We start from the raw sequence: 15,251 nt of genomic DNA on the forward strand, positions 1-15,251 counted from the left end.
CTGGGGTCAGCTTGTTCAGAAAAGGGCTAGTGAGAAGAGTTAAGTCGGGGCCTATGACAAACATGGCTATGTTCGCCACCTTCTGCATTTCTGGGCACTTGTATTGCCAACCAATCAGTATATTTCCCACTGTCCATCTACAGAAGTTAAATTTACAATGAGCTCTTTGTTCTTAGTGCCATTTAGAGCAAAATTGTTGCTCTGCCACCACCCAACCAGATTCCCGATCTCCATCCTGTACTCTGACATGTCATTTCCAATTATTTTGCCAACAACTGTGATGTCATCAACAAATCTGCATATTGCACTGAAACAAAAACCTGGCTGCGCAGTCATAAATATACCGCGAATAGAGTAGGAGACTAAGCACACAGCTTTGGGTTGCCTCCATGTTAGTAGTCAGTAAGGAAGAGGTGATGTGGCTGATTTGCATTGATTGGAGTCTGCAATTGAGAAAATGGGTGACCAGTGCAGATGGATGGACAGTCCCTGGTCCCTTTGTTTATTAGTATTGCTGTTATAATGGTGTTGAATGCCAAACTGTACTCTATGAACAATGTGGGTGTTCTTGTTTAGAGTAGAGGGCCAGCAAGATCTGCTGTTGACCTATTGATATAGGCAAATTGAAGTGCAATGAATTAAATTGAAAATCAAAACCATTTGCACTAAAATAAATAAATTATATAAATAATTTTGGGGTTTTTTTTTATACACTGGCTTTATGTATTATTGCCTTTTTAAATGAATTAAAATGCAATTCAGTCTCAAATGGCTCTGTTCCCTATACCAGGTACTATATCCAGTGCTGTGGAATACCACAGGGTTCCCTGATCTCAACTTTGCTTTGTGGCTTGTGTTATGGGGATATGGAAAACCAGCTTTTCGCTGGAATTCAGGATGATGGGTAGGTGCTGTTTCTCTTCCTTCAAACTGAATTTCTTTCAATTTGAGCTTAAAATATCTGATACCATTGCCAAGAATCTACTGTGGAAAAATCATTTAAGCTTTTGAATGTTGGTTTTGATTTTCAGGTTTTTTTCCTTTTTCCAAAAGGTTAATAAAAAAAATATTTATTTTCCAGGTTGATGCTGCGGTTGATTGATGACTTTTTGCTTATGACACCACATTTATCACAGGCCAAAAAGTTTCTAAGGTACATCAAAATGAGTTGTAACTGAGAGCTGTAAAGTTGATTATTCTTTTAAATTTCAATGTACAACAAAAGAATGAACCAGAATTTTATTTTCATGTTGTATTACAATGAATTCAGACTTGACCACATGGAAACTGGTGAGAACGGAAAGAGTCAAGTGGCTGGTTGTTTTAAAAAAAAGTTCCCTGAACTTCAACGCCACTGTGTATGATGCTTACTCAGGTTGCAGTTGACAACTTAACTAAAACAGTAAACTATTCTGGTTTGATCATGTGATAAATTTCAGAGGGCATTGATGGAATTGGATGAAAAAAGGGTGATTCAGCTTTGTTTGATCTTAAGACCAAAGCCGTGCAACTACTGGGGCTTTTTGTGAAGAAGGGGACTTTGCAGCATCAGTTCTTCAAGGTGAACCAACCACTGTATATTATGGTATTGGTTGGTGCCTATAGAACTTGTAGCCTGACCATACTGATTTTATTTGTGGCAGTTGTTTTAACATTTGAGAATGTGATTAACTCTTGGTGGGTAATTGCCTTGACGGCATAATGGTGAAAATAATGTTTTGCACAACTCCCAGAATAATTTCCGAGCATTAGTATTTCATTGTCAGGCCAGTTGAAATGACACTCCACCTTCCGTGCCTTCTGTCCTTGGGGCCCCTCCCCCAGCTGCTGCTGCATTCCGGCAAATTATTCCTAAATTTCCAGAAAGCAGTTTGTGTAAAAAGATCAGGAATGGAAATGAGTGACCCATCCCCGTTCTGAAATTTTCCCTGTGGCACTCCTAGTCAATTTAGCGGTCTGCCTGTAGTCTAAACTTGCAGGTGGTTCGTAACAATGGGCTAATGAACACCACGTAATGGGAGATGTCTACCCACGTCCAGCCTATGTAGGTACCGCAAGGTGGTATTTAGTCTAAACATGCAGTGATATTCGTACACGAGTTGTTCAGTATGAACAGCCAACTCTAAAGGTAAGTCTGAAAATTGACGACTGAAAAATAATGTTATATATATGAAAAACATAATTGACTGACCATTTCCACCAGTGGATACTGTCTGACCTGCAATTTTTTGTTTGCTGCAAGGCGAGATGGATATTGGACAAGGATTTTGCATCATGACTTGCTCCCTCAGTAACAAGGGAATGCTTATGTGACCCTTCTTGTGCAGTGAGGAGGAGGATGGAGTCAGATCAAAGTACACAGGGTGGAGTCGAAACTGATCACTTAGCACATGGGCTTGAAACTTGCCTATTGTTGCTGATTCTGTGGCAGTGGGATACTTCTTATGAGTCAACATCACTGACTCTCCATTCTGCACAGTGCAGTTTAGAATTTGGGAACAGGCTGGCTATGGTTTAAATGGGGCACTGTCTATTCGAAAATGTAAGTTTTTTATGTTTGTAAGACCTCAGAAAGTTTGAATTTTTGAAAAAAATAAACACCGCAAAACCCCTGATGTCTGGCACCTATGGTGATGGTAGATGCTGGGTAAGTGAATTTTCTGGTTGCTTGAGATTGTGCGTTGCATGATTGGCGAATTAAAGGCGAGGTACACCAATTTTAAACTTAAGTTTTTTTTTAACCTATTTCCACTATTTTATTGCCAGTTGCTTGAATTCAAGACAACAGGGGTTTACTGTATGTATATATTTTTGCTGTTTTTTTTTAAAAAGCATATCTCATTATCAAAGATATTTGCAAGCATTTTCCTGCCTTTTGAAGCAGGCATGGAGGATGCTTAGATCCACAAGACTGTGGAAAGTCCGATTTGGACCCCAATACTTCTCCTGCCATGTGGTTGACATTGCATAATTTACGACAGAAAAAATGTGTAAATAAAAATGAATGCCAGTTTTTATGCAATTAAATTTTATTGATGAATGCTCTCCAAATTGAGTCTTCTTCAGCCAAATGCTGTTGGTGCAGTGATGTGTATTGCAACTTAACCACGTTATTCAACATCTGTTTCAATTCAGATTGTTTTGCTGCGTCTGTGAGATTAATGTTGAAACAAATTCATAGTGATCCAGTGTTTGAAGTAGTGACTTTTTTAGATGATTGATAACCTCATACTTATTTCATACCTGCTTGCATTCCTTGACAAATCAAGAATTCTGGCTGCAGGAATTCCAGACTACGGCTGCTTCATAAATCCACATAAAACTGTAGTCAACTTTCCTCTTGAAGAGAATCTTCCAGGTTGCGATACGGCTAGATCTTTGCCAGAACACTGTATCTTTCCTTGGTGTGGCCTGTTATTCGACACACAGACACTAGAAGTCTACAGTGACTATTCCAGGTAGGACCTTCGTCATATTCGGCTTGTTTATAAAGTCTCAGATTCTAAAGCTACAAGTTGGCAGTTGAGGGTTTGCAAATTGGGAAACTGAGCCAGAAAGGAGTATTCAGGAGGAAGACGGAGACTGCCGAAGCACGTGTGTTGGTTATCAGAAGAATTAGTAAGTGTCTTGACTGCTCCTCTTGAATGGTTGAGGAGGATTTTAAAAATTCCATTTTTTTAATTTAAAAAAAGCAAGCAAATTTAAATTGCTTTTAATTTCCTATATAAAAAAAAATTATTTGATATTTGATTACATATTCACTATGCTTCTATGAAGGGTTGTGCTCAGTGGTCTTCAGAATGACACAATCCCTTGCATGCCAAAACATCAATTAAAACATTTTGGCATTTGACTGTCTTCACAAGATAAAGCAGCAGATGTAGACCATTCAGCTCATTGTGGCTGCCCCACAACTCTATTCTGAACTAGACTGTTCTCATTTCTCCTTCTAAATTCTGGCCTTCTCCCCATATTGACATCACCGGCACCAAACTTCACTCCATAGAAGACATCTACATGAGGTGAGGTCTTAAAAAAAGCAGCCTCTACCCTCAAAAACCCCCACCACCCTCTTCACTCTGCTACCATTGGGACAAAGGTAAAGGAAACTAAAGACGAGCACTCAGTGACACAAGGTCAGCTTCTTCCCAGCTGCCATCAGATTCCCGAATAATCAAGGAATCAAAGACGGTGCCTTACTTTTTGTACACTATTATTTTTTTTTACAGTAATTGTCATAAGATGGTTTATAATATGAATGTTTGCACGGTGATACTGTTTCAAAACTCCAAATTTCATGACTTGTTCATTTCTATAAATTCTGGTTCTGAAGTGGCAGATATTTGTGTAAACAAGATATTTTTCATCAATATTTACAGTTCCTTGGGGTTGGGTGGACATTTTGCTTTCATATACTAAGGTTTTGATTATGATAATCTGTTGTGGTTTTTGTTTGTTTATTTTTGTCCTTAATTATTTTAATTTCAAAAGTAAACTTTATTTTCAATAAAAAGAAATCTAAGGGAAAGCAGTGAAGTCTTTTCACATTTCTATTGCAATCACTGCAGATTTCAATGACAGGATTTTTCTTTCATCACCCAGCAGTGTCCCTATCTCACAGGCATTCCTTCCCCTTACATTTGTGGTGAAGGGTGGATACTAGAAAGATCGCCAACTGCTTTATTGCAATTTTGATCCAATTTGCATCTGCTGCCCTCACTGAAACAACCATCATCATCTGTCCTTGTATGACCGTGAATTTTTTTTTTTGTTTGGTAATGCATCTTCATAAATCAAAGGACTTTTGGATGACAAAAATATATTGTTTCATTTCATGTGTGTCATTTGAAATTTATCAGGATTTTTTTTGGCAGTGTAAAACATTAAGTTCACAATATCCATTGATTCTTTTAAGTTGGACAAAACTATTGTACTGCTACTACTGTAGAGGGATTAAAATGTTAATTCCATGGCTACAATAAACCACCTGTGCTGACTACTCTGTTCAATATGGTGGTCTCCTAAATTGCAGTTATTAAAGTCTTCTGGTCAGGAAAATACTTTAACTGTTCTGTGCTCGTTATTAACATTTCAAAGAAACCAGAATGATGAACAGTAACTGAATTTGTTAACTGTTCACCATCGCCCCAAAACAGTAACTTAATTATTTTGTTCAATTTAGTTACGCAAATATTTCTATCCGGTCAAGTCTTACTTTCAACTATGGTTCCAAACCTGGGCAAAGTATGAAGAGAAAGCTACTGGCTGTTCTGAAGCTGAGATGTCACCACATCTTCCTGGATCTGGAGGTGAAGTGTGTCTTTCCTCTCAAATGGTATGGTTGTGCATGAACTGATTTTGCTGTCAGCACATTCTTGCTGTGGAACCTACTTACTATGTGGGGTATTTTGCATGAAACTCATTCAATCCCTTTCCCACCTGTTGTTGTATCCCCAGATGTAGATGCTGTAGTGGTAATATTGAAGAGGTGTATTCTCGCTCTATACTAAGACTAAGCACGTACGCACTGAAAGTTGTCAGAGCTTTGCTGCCATTCATCCTGACATGCTGTTGACACCTTTTTAGATGATCTGCTATCCACTTGAAGTGGGCTTGTTTATTTAACATGGATGGGGGGGGGAGGTGGTCTTGTGTATTTTCAGATTTAAATACCAATTTTGCTTGCTGTGGTGTGCTATTCAGTGGATAGCCTTGCAAACTGTTTTGAGTAAATTTGCTCAATTGGATAGCTCATACCAAGCTCGTGCTTTTTGGGAGTCACCAGCACAGCAGCTCTTTTATCAAGGACATCTGAAATGTTCTCCTTATTCAGCACATGTGGTTTCCCCTCCACTATAGTTGATGGAGCCCTGACTTGCATTTCCTCCATTTTCCCATTCTCACCCGCCCTGCACTCAGACAGCAAAATTTTGTTGGATGTCAGCTTTTACCCCACCAACCTTTGCGTACAGCACATCATCCTTTATCGTTCCGCTCCTTACCTCATTCTGCTTTCCATAGGGATCACACTCTACTTGATTCCCTCGGTTTGTTCAGCCCTGTTCTCTGGCTCTTTTCAACTGCAGGAGGTACATGTCCTGTCCTTGCACCTCTTCCCTCTCCACCATTCCAAGTCAGGCAGAGAATTCACATGCTCCTCCTCCAACCTCATCCAATGCACGGTGCCCACAGTGTCGCCTTTTGGTGAGATCAAGCGTAGATTGGACCTCTATCCACCACAAGCATCCTGACCTGGTTGCACAGTGTTTGAAATTCCCTTCCCATTCTCACCTTGGCCTGTCCATCCTTGCCTGGGTGAGGCCAAACAAACTAGAACAGTAGCTTGTATTCCACCATGGTAGTCTCCAACCCAATGGCTTGAACATTGAATTGTCCAGTTTCAGGTAAACTATATTTCATGTGCTCCTTGTGTGTATTGAACTACAATCGCAGCATCTGCAGACTTTCTTGTTTAACTCCATGTGTTCCTTTCTCCCTCCTTCCATTTCCCCTGTCAGCCAGTTGCATTCCTCTCCTCCACCTGGGTTTGTGTCCATCAACTCTCCCTTATCTAGTTCATCCTTTCACTGTTTTTTAATCAGATTCCAGCACTGCAGTCAAACATGCCTTCACTTAGCTACAGTAGTAGCAGATTGGCATCTGTCTCTATCTCCCTAAACTGAGTCAATCTGGCCATTTTATTCTTTCTCCTTATTCGTCTCTGCAGACTTGCATTAATCTGATAGGATGTTTTAAACTTTTGGATAGGAAACTAGTCATTTTTCTGAAGTTGATATTTGTATATAATTCACAAAGATATCCTTGCTGTATTTCAATGTCAGAAACTTCTCTGAAATGTCAAACGAGTAAACCAGGTCTCAGCAATTCCCCCTGCTATGTTGGATATAGTTCCATTTCTGTTTGTAACTTTAGTGTAATTGAGCAGAGAGGAAAATATGCTTGCATTATTGACAACAAATGTGGATATATGGACCTTTTGCAAATCTCTCTCCATGTTTTGAATTTCTGCAGGTCAACACACTGAGAACAGTTGCCATCAATGTCTATAAGATACTTCTTCTCCAGGCCTACAGGTACTCTTTAAAAGAATGATGTATTTTGCTTCATCTTTCTGCTTAAAGCACTCTGATGTATAGATTAGTAACGCAAGAACTAGTAGCAGAAGTAGGCCATCTGGCCTGGCCTGCCAGTTAGTAAGATCATAGCTGATATTGCATGGTCTCTGCTTCACCTACCTGCCTTGTCCCTATGACCCTTAATTCTTCAATACTCAGGAATGAATACTTCCTTAATTATTTGACAAAAATCAGTCTAACTGTGTCTCAAATGTGTCTTCATTCGTAATTGCTGTTCTCTGGAGTTATTTCCACTGATCATCACACAAGACACCTTTTTATATATTTTCTGTAAACTTTCTCAATGTTGCGTTGATTTATGTCTGCAAGTTGATTCCTTCTCCATATTTCCTCTTGTTTCTCTTTTTGCTCATTATTCTTGGGTTATCTCCTGACACAAGGGGACACGTTCCCTTGTATTTTCATACACTGTTGTGTATGCACTCACACAATTAAGACCCGGAGATGTGATGTTTCCTTATCCTTTCTGGCATGGACTTGAAGGGCTGAGATGGCCTGTTTGCATGTCATAAACTGTTATATGGTTTACTTCTATTAAACTAACCTGGCTACTGACACACAGGGTTATAAATATGGAAGAATATAAATATGGAAACTGCTCGAAATGACAGTGCTCTGCCAGATTGCGTAACGATGCCAGGTATTCACTTACTGTTTCTTCTGGTCCTTGTCTCCTTTCATAGAATCAGTCTTTCTGCCATAACTAGTGGTTTGGGGCTTAAATGGTTCCTTAGAGCTTTGCATAATTTGTTGAATGTCTTTGTCCCTGGATTCTCCAGGGCCAGCAAGGTCTTAAGGAGGTTGAATGTTTTGCTGCCCATTATAGGGATAGACAGAATGGATGTGGATAGACTATTTCCGTTAAGAGGAGGAAAGATTAAAACAAGAGGACATGAGTTAAGAATTAAGGGGCAGAAGTTTAGAGGTAACATGAGGGGGAACTTCTTTACTCAGAGAGTGGTAGCCGTGTGGAATGATCTTCCGGGAGAAATAGTGGCGGCGGAGTCAATTGTATTATTTAAGAAAAGGTTGGACAGGTATATGGATGAGAAGAAGATGGAGGGTTATGGGCATTGTGCAGGGAGGTGGGACTAGAGAGGGGTGTTTGGTTCGGTGCGGACTAGAAGGGCCTAATGGCCTGTTTCCGTGCTGTAAAAAATTGTCATGTTATATTGAGGAAGAGGTCATATTTGTGGTTTACTGGACCTTCCACAATATTGTGGGCTACGCAGCAGTGGTTAAACCGTTCTACATAGTTATCCAAACTTTCTTCTACTTCGTTGAATTCCCTGAACTCTCCCTCTGCCATCTTGGTTCACTTTCGCCCTGATCTTATGGCGGGAATTTGTTGAGATTGTTAGGATAGTCGTTTTCTATCTTCTGTTGTTTTCCTTTTCGTGGTTGGTTCATGGAGTATGCTTAGGATTCGTTTTGCTCCTCGTCGCCACTGTCTATGCACTCTCACAATTAAGACTTGGAGATGTGATGCTTTCTCATCCTTTACTTTTAGACTAACATGGCTACTGACACACATGGTTGTATATGGAATGGTGACAAAATGACGTGGGCGTCATGATGTCCAGCAGAGGGCGGGCTTATACCCAACAATAACTCCTCTTCTGAGCATGGTTCCTACCCAGCAGTCTGCTATGGTTTTCACACATATCAGCATTATTTCTTTCTTTGGCTTGGCTTCATGGATGAAGATTTATGGAGGGGTATGTCCACGTCTGCTGCAGGCTCGTTGGTGACTGACAAGTCTGATGCGGGACAGGCAGGCACGGTTGCAAGGGAAAATTGGTTGGTTGGGGCTGGGTGTTGGGTTTTTCCTCCTTTGTCTTTTGTCAGTGAGGTGTGCTCTGCGGTCTTCTTCAAAGGAGGTTGCTGTCTGCCGAACTGTGAGGCGCCAAGATGCACGGTTGGAGGCGATATCAGCCCACTGGCGGTGGTCAATGTGGCAGGCACCAAGAGATTTCTTTAAGCAGTCCTTGTACCTCTTCATTGGTGCACCTCTGTCTCAGTGGCCAGTGGAGAGCTCGCCAAAGATCATGATCTTGGGAAGGCGATAGTCCTCCATTCTGGAGACGTGACCCACCCAGCGCAGTTGGGTCTTCAGCAGCATGGATTTGATGCTTGCGGACTCTGCCAGCTCGAGTACTTCGATGTTGGTGATGAAGTCGCTCCAATGTATGTTGAGGATGGAGAGGAGACAGCGCTGATGGAAGCATTCTAGGAGCCGTAGGTGATTCCGGTAGAGGATCCATAATTCGGAGTCGAACAGGAGCGTGGGTATGACAACGGCTCTGTACACGCTGATCTTTGTGTGTTTCTTCAGGTGGTTGTTTTTCCAGACTCTTGTGTAGTCTTCCAAAGGTGCTATTTGCCTTGGCGAGTCTGTTGTCTATCTCTTTGTCGATCCTTACATCAGATGAAATGGTGCAGCCGAGGTAGGTAAACTGGTTGACCGTTTTGAGTTCTGTGTGCCCGATGGAGATGTGGGGGAGCTGGTGGTCATGAGCTGGCTGATGGAGAACCTCAGTTTTCTTCAGGCTGACTTCCAGGCCAAACATTTTGGCAGTTTCCGCAAAACAGGACGTCATGCGCTGGAGAGCTGGCTCTGAATGGGCAACTAAAGCGGCATCGTCTGCAAAGAGTAGTTCACGGACAAGTTGCTCTTGTGTCTTGGTGTGAGCTTGCAGGCGCCTCAGATTGAAGAGACTGCCATCCGTGCGGTACCGGATATAAACAGCGTCTTCATTGTTGAGGTCTTTCATGGCTTGTTTCAGCATCATGCTGAAGAAGATAGTAAAGAGGGTTAGTGCAAGGACGCAGCCATGCTTCACGCCATTGTCAATGGAGAACGGTTCAGAGAGCTCATTGCTGTATCTGACCCGACCTTGTTGGTTTTTGTGCAGTTGGATAACCATGTTGAGAAACTTGGGGGGGCATCCGAGGTGCTCTAGTATTTGCCAGAGCCCTTTCCTGCTCACGGTGTCCAAGGCTTTGGTGAGGTCAACAAAGGTGATGTAGAGTCCTTTGTTTTGTTCTCTGCACTTTTCTTGGAGCTGTTTGAGGGCAAAGACCATGTCACTAGTTCCTCTGTTTGCGCGAAAGCCACACTGTGATTCTGGGAGGACATTTTTGGCGACACTAGGTATTAGTCTATTAAGGAGAATCCTAGCGAAGATTTTGCCTACAATGGAGAGCAATGTGATTCCCCTGTAGTTTGAGCAGTCTGATTTCTCGCCTTTGTTTTTGTACAGGGTGATGATGGCATCACGAAGGTCCTGAGGCAGCTTTCTATGGTCCCAGCAGAGCATGAAAAATTCATGCAGTTTGGTATGCAGAGCTTTGCCACCAGCCTTCCAGACCTCTGGGGGGGGATTCCATCCATACCTGCTGCTTTGCCACTTTTCAGTTGTTCAGTTGCTTTATATGTCTCTTCCCAGGTAAGGACCTCATCCAGCTCTAGCCTCAAGGGTTGTTGAGGGAGCTGGAGCAGGGTGGATTCTTGGACTGAGCGGCGGGCACTGAAAAGGGATTGGAAGTGTTCTGACCATCGATTGAGGATGGAGATCTTGTCGCTGAGGAGGACTTTGCAGTCTGAGCTGCGCAGAGGGCTATGGACTTGGGGTGAGGGGCCGTACACAGCCTTTAGTGTCTCATAAAAACCCCTGAAGTCGCCAATGTCGGTGCTAAGTTGGGTTCGTTTGGCGAAGCTAGTCCACCACTCATTTTGGATTTCCCGGAGTTTGCGCTGAAGGTAGCTGCATGCGAGACGGAAGGCTCGTTTTTTCTCTGGCCAGGAAGGCTTTGCAAGGTTTAGCCTGGTGGGCAGATCGCTTCTTTGCCAGCAGCTCCTGGATTTCCTGGTTGTTTTCGTCAAACCAGTCCTTGTTTTTCCTGGAGGAGAAGCCCAGTACCTCTTCAGCACTATGGTACATCCACAAACAGCACTGCCCAAAACTGCAATGATGGGGGATCAGAATTTGTTCTAGTATAGGTTTTAAATGATTGGTGAACCACACTAAGAATGATTTTCTTGCACTTTTATGTGCTAAATGCATCTCTAACTTTTTCCCAATGCATCAATAACATTGGTCACGTTATTTTCTGAATCTGGAATTGACATGACACATGAATCACCTGTCAAATTTAGTGCGACACAGAATCCACCCTGCTTTGCCAAAATATAATCTATTGCCATCTCGTGTTTCAGGAGGGTTGGTCTGATTTTTCTGGGTAGCTGTTAAAATCTGAAATCCTTTATAAGTTTGGTTTGTAAATGCTGACATGGTGTAAGTGATGTTGGCTGTGGTCAGCTAAAAGCATAACCCCATACCAAGGGGTAACCTAATTTCCCCATTTTTCACTGACTGAGATTGTCCAGTGAAATTATTCATTATCATAGAATTGAGCCATATCCCTCATTTTCCATTACAGACCAGATAGCAAATCTTCCTTTATCTCTGAGATTGGTGTGAACCTTGCCTTAGTTACTGTGAAGACGTCTAGACTGCAACACCCTGACCACTTCCTTGGCAGGAACCAGTAGTGCTTCCACCGGTGTGATACGTATTGGGCAACTTCATGTCCAGCTGTTACTGGGTTGTCTTCTCAACTGCAAATGTGGCTGCTGCCAATCCTCTCTCACATAGATGCAGTCCTCTCTCGACTGAGCCCATGCGTGTGCTGTAATATGCCACAGGTTTGTATCTGCACCTTCCTTCTGTGTAAGAACAGTTGTAGCAAATCTACGCTGAAAAGATAGTCTGGGATTCACAATGTGAGCGCCTGTTTGAATTTCTTCAGATCTTCAAATGCTCTGTTTTCCAAATATGACAAACTCAACCTCTGGAAATTGGTCTTGTCAAGGCACAAGTCTCCGAGTAGCCTTGCTATTTCTGCATTGCCACAAATCCTTTGTGTACGATAACCAGTCATTCCCACAAAACTTTCCATTTCCTTCAGTGTCCTTGGTTTTGAAGTGTCGTGATCACCTCCATTTAGTTGTGGGAGATCTGTTTGCCTCCCTTCTGTAGTATGTGCCCAAGGTAGAACTGGAGCTTTGCTGTGGACACTTTATGCCCTTTCTTGGCCAGCAGTTTAAGAAGAGCCTCGCTATCTTCCCTGCATGCTGTAAGTGACTGGCTGCACAGCAGTAGATCATCTACATACTGAATAAGTGTGTTCTATGCACCTTTAATTTGACTTTCTGTCCAATTCTGGCATCGGCTTCCTTGCTGCAGAGGATGATGTCAGTGGACTGAATATTTTTGGACTTAATGTCCTGTTCTCTGGCCAGGGGTTAGGACCTTTCTTTGTTCATTTCCTCCATTTATTCATTGTCTGGTACAAACTATTTGTGCACTTGACGAGGGTTACTGGCTCTATCTTTTCTTTAACTCCTTCTATACTAATTAATTATTTTTACAAGGCTTTGTGGCATGAACTTGCTTCTTGGGTGCTTAAATCATGTACAGAGGTTATCAGCCCTCATCTGGTCCCAACTCTGCAAGGCTTTCTGATACATCTTATTTCCCACCCATTCCCCTTAACCCTTTCTTGTTCCATTATCTTTACTTTTTTTTCTTTTTCCCATTTCGACTTCCCTTTATATTTTTTTCCAGGTTAGTTCCATGGAGGATGGTGCATTAAGTGATGCTCCAGCTCCTTAACCCCTTCCCTAATTCTCCAGAGAGCTGCCTCCTATCATCTCAATGTTTTTCTCTTCTATCCTCACACTCTGATCCACTCATGACCCCTTACCTGTGCTATTCCCGCTGCCCCTTCCTCCCTCCTTTCCTCTCCACCTCCCTGCCCCCTACAACTTTTTATTCCAGCACATGACTACTTGAATCTGCAAATGAATCTGGCCTGACACGATGGTTGCCCTTCTTGTAGTTGCTGCGTGACCTGCCGAGTTTCTCCGGTTCTTTCGTGTAGGTACTACAGTCCCAGCATATGCACCCTTTCCTGTTTAACATATTAAACAAATAATCAATATTATTCATTTATTAACATTTTAATGATAAATTCAAAGAAATGTTTCTCGGGAGCTCACATCTCTTCCATAGTCATTCCAAGAAATGAGAAAATAAATCCCGTTCAACCTATTACTAAAATCTGTCTTTTACGAGAAGCAAAAAGTTTTGATTTTTAAATTTATACTTGCCACATTTACTTTTGTATCTGTAATAGTAATTGTTATTGTTACAAGATCAAACCAACAACCACAAAGAAGGCATATCACACAGGGGTAAAGCATCGAATCCACGCTGCTAAAGATCCAACTGTGCTGGGTAGGTCACGTCTCCAGAATGGAGGACCATCGCCTTCCCAAGATCATGTTATATGGCGAGCTCTCCACTGGCCACCGAGACAGAGGTGCACCAAAGAAGAGGTACAAGGACTGCCTAAAGAAATCTCTTGGTGCCTGCCACATTGACCACCGCCAGTGGGCTGATATCGCCTCAAACCGTGCATCTTGGCGCCTCACAGTTCGGCGGGCAGCAACCTCCTTTGAAGAAGACCACAGAGCCCACCTCACTGTCAAAAGACAAAGGAGGAAAAACCCAACACCCAACCCCAACCAACCAATTTTCACTTGCAACCGCTGCAACTGTGTCTGCCTGTCCCGCATCGGACTTGTCAGCCACAAACGAGCCTGCAGCTGACGTGGACATTACCCCTCCATAAATCTTTGTCCGCGAAGCCAAGCCAAAGAAGAAGAAAGACGAACAATTACTTTATTTACAAAAAATTCACCTTCAAACTTTAATTCAAAATCCCTCCTTTTATAACAATGCCCACTGGTTTCTATGCAAATTTCGATAACAGTATAAAACTGATAAATTCCCCAGCCTAAATATAACCTATGTAATTAAAGTCTAAGTTACATTTCCAACCAGCTCACAGAAAAACTTAGACACAAACACAAAAGACACAAGACTCACAAAACTTTGATCTCAACCGAAGCAAAGATCATAAACAAAATTCAGTTTGTTTGGTAAAATGAAGCCAAAAGATCTTTGTCTGAGAGAGAGAGAGAGAGAGAGAGAGCACAAAATTCGAAGTTGTCCTGTGTTGCTTGCAGAGAGAGGAACAACTGGCTTGGTCCGAATCCTTCTGGCTGCCTTCGGAATGTTCATCCTTTTTGAAATCCCAACATTCTAAACTGTCTTCCAGACCATGACTCATGCTCTGGGCCTTCTTCCACTCCACAGCACCACCCAGTGGTGGTTTATCGTCCAAGTCCAGAAATTTTTAGATAATTTTCTGCACATAATCAGAGGAGGCAGTTACTGTAATGGAAGATTTAAACTGTTTTTTACTTTTGCAGCCTTTGCTTCTGCAAGGCTGAGAACCTGCTTGTTTTTTGGAATCAGCAGACATAAGCTAAATTCCACCAAGGGGCCAGAGATGCAGTTATCTGATGAAAGGACATGTGTGTACCAAGAACATTTCATCTTCCTGCTTGTTTTGGTCACAGACTGTCAGAGGCCGAGCCTTGATGCAAAATAAACCATTGTATTCAAAGTGATAAGCTGAAAATTACGTTATTTGATGGAAGCCTAGCATGCTAGCTTGCTCGCTTATCTTTCTTACTGTGCTGGGAATAGGTTCTTGGGTAAGCAATTTTTGGGTAATATAAGCCATGGTCCCGCTGCTGAAGTTTGAGACTCTCTGAGTGGTGGCAACATCTCTCAGCAAGAAGAACTTCTAGAGTCCAGCCAACGTCCCGGTCAGGGGAGGTGGAGAAGCTGCTACCGGCGCCCTGACAACCTACAACAAGTGTGCAGTCGTTTCCTCGCTTCGGCAGTTGGGACCAGTCCAGCCGTTGTTAAGTATAATTGGGAAGGGCTTGAAATCAGCTTTTGAATTTGTAATAAACATTTGTATAAACTGAACTGCTCTCGGTGTGTGTGTGTGTGTGTCTATTTTCTTTTGGTAGCTCAAACACTGTGACCAATCTAAAACGAACAAAGTGAGAGGTACAAGTTTACCCAGGACAGTTACCCAGTTTGTTTTGGTTCTACCATCCAACGAATGAGCTGAAATAAACAGCTGAGTGATCATTTTTGACATTGCATG

At 42.2% G+C, this 15,251-nt stretch overlaps 1 protein-coding gene across 3 annotated transcripts in view; it reads left to right on the top strand.

The window, feature by feature from the left end:
* The window catches only part of tert (telomerase reverse transcriptase), a 49,100-nt gene that overhangs the window by 18,547 nt on the left and 15,302 nt on the right, over positions 1-15,251 (top strand). For all 3 annotated transcript variants that reach the window (XR_011348370.1, XM_069910034.1, XM_069910041.1), the window contains exons 9-13: positions 791-904; positions 1,082-1,153; positions 3,270-3,458; positions 5,183-5,309; positions 7,033-7,094. Coding sequence is in view for 2 of the 3 variants with exons in the window: in XM_069910034.1 (XP_069766135.1) it covers positions 791-904; positions 1,082-1,153; positions 3,270-3,458; positions 5,183-5,309; positions 7,033-7,094 (564 nt within the window). In the remaining variant the exon portion in view is untranslated. The remainder of the gene's footprint in view (positions 1-790; positions 905-1,081; positions 1,154-3,269; positions 3,459-5,182; positions 5,310-7,032; positions 7,095-15,251) is intronic.

Source organism: Narcine bancroftii, chromosome 1, assembly GCF_036971445.1.
Source record: "Narcine bancroftii isolate sNarBan1 chromosome 1, sNarBan1.hap1, whole genome shotgun sequence".
Lineage (NCBI taxonomy): Eukaryota > Metazoa > Chordata > Chondrichthyes > Torpediniformes > Narcinidae > Narcine > Narcine bancroftii.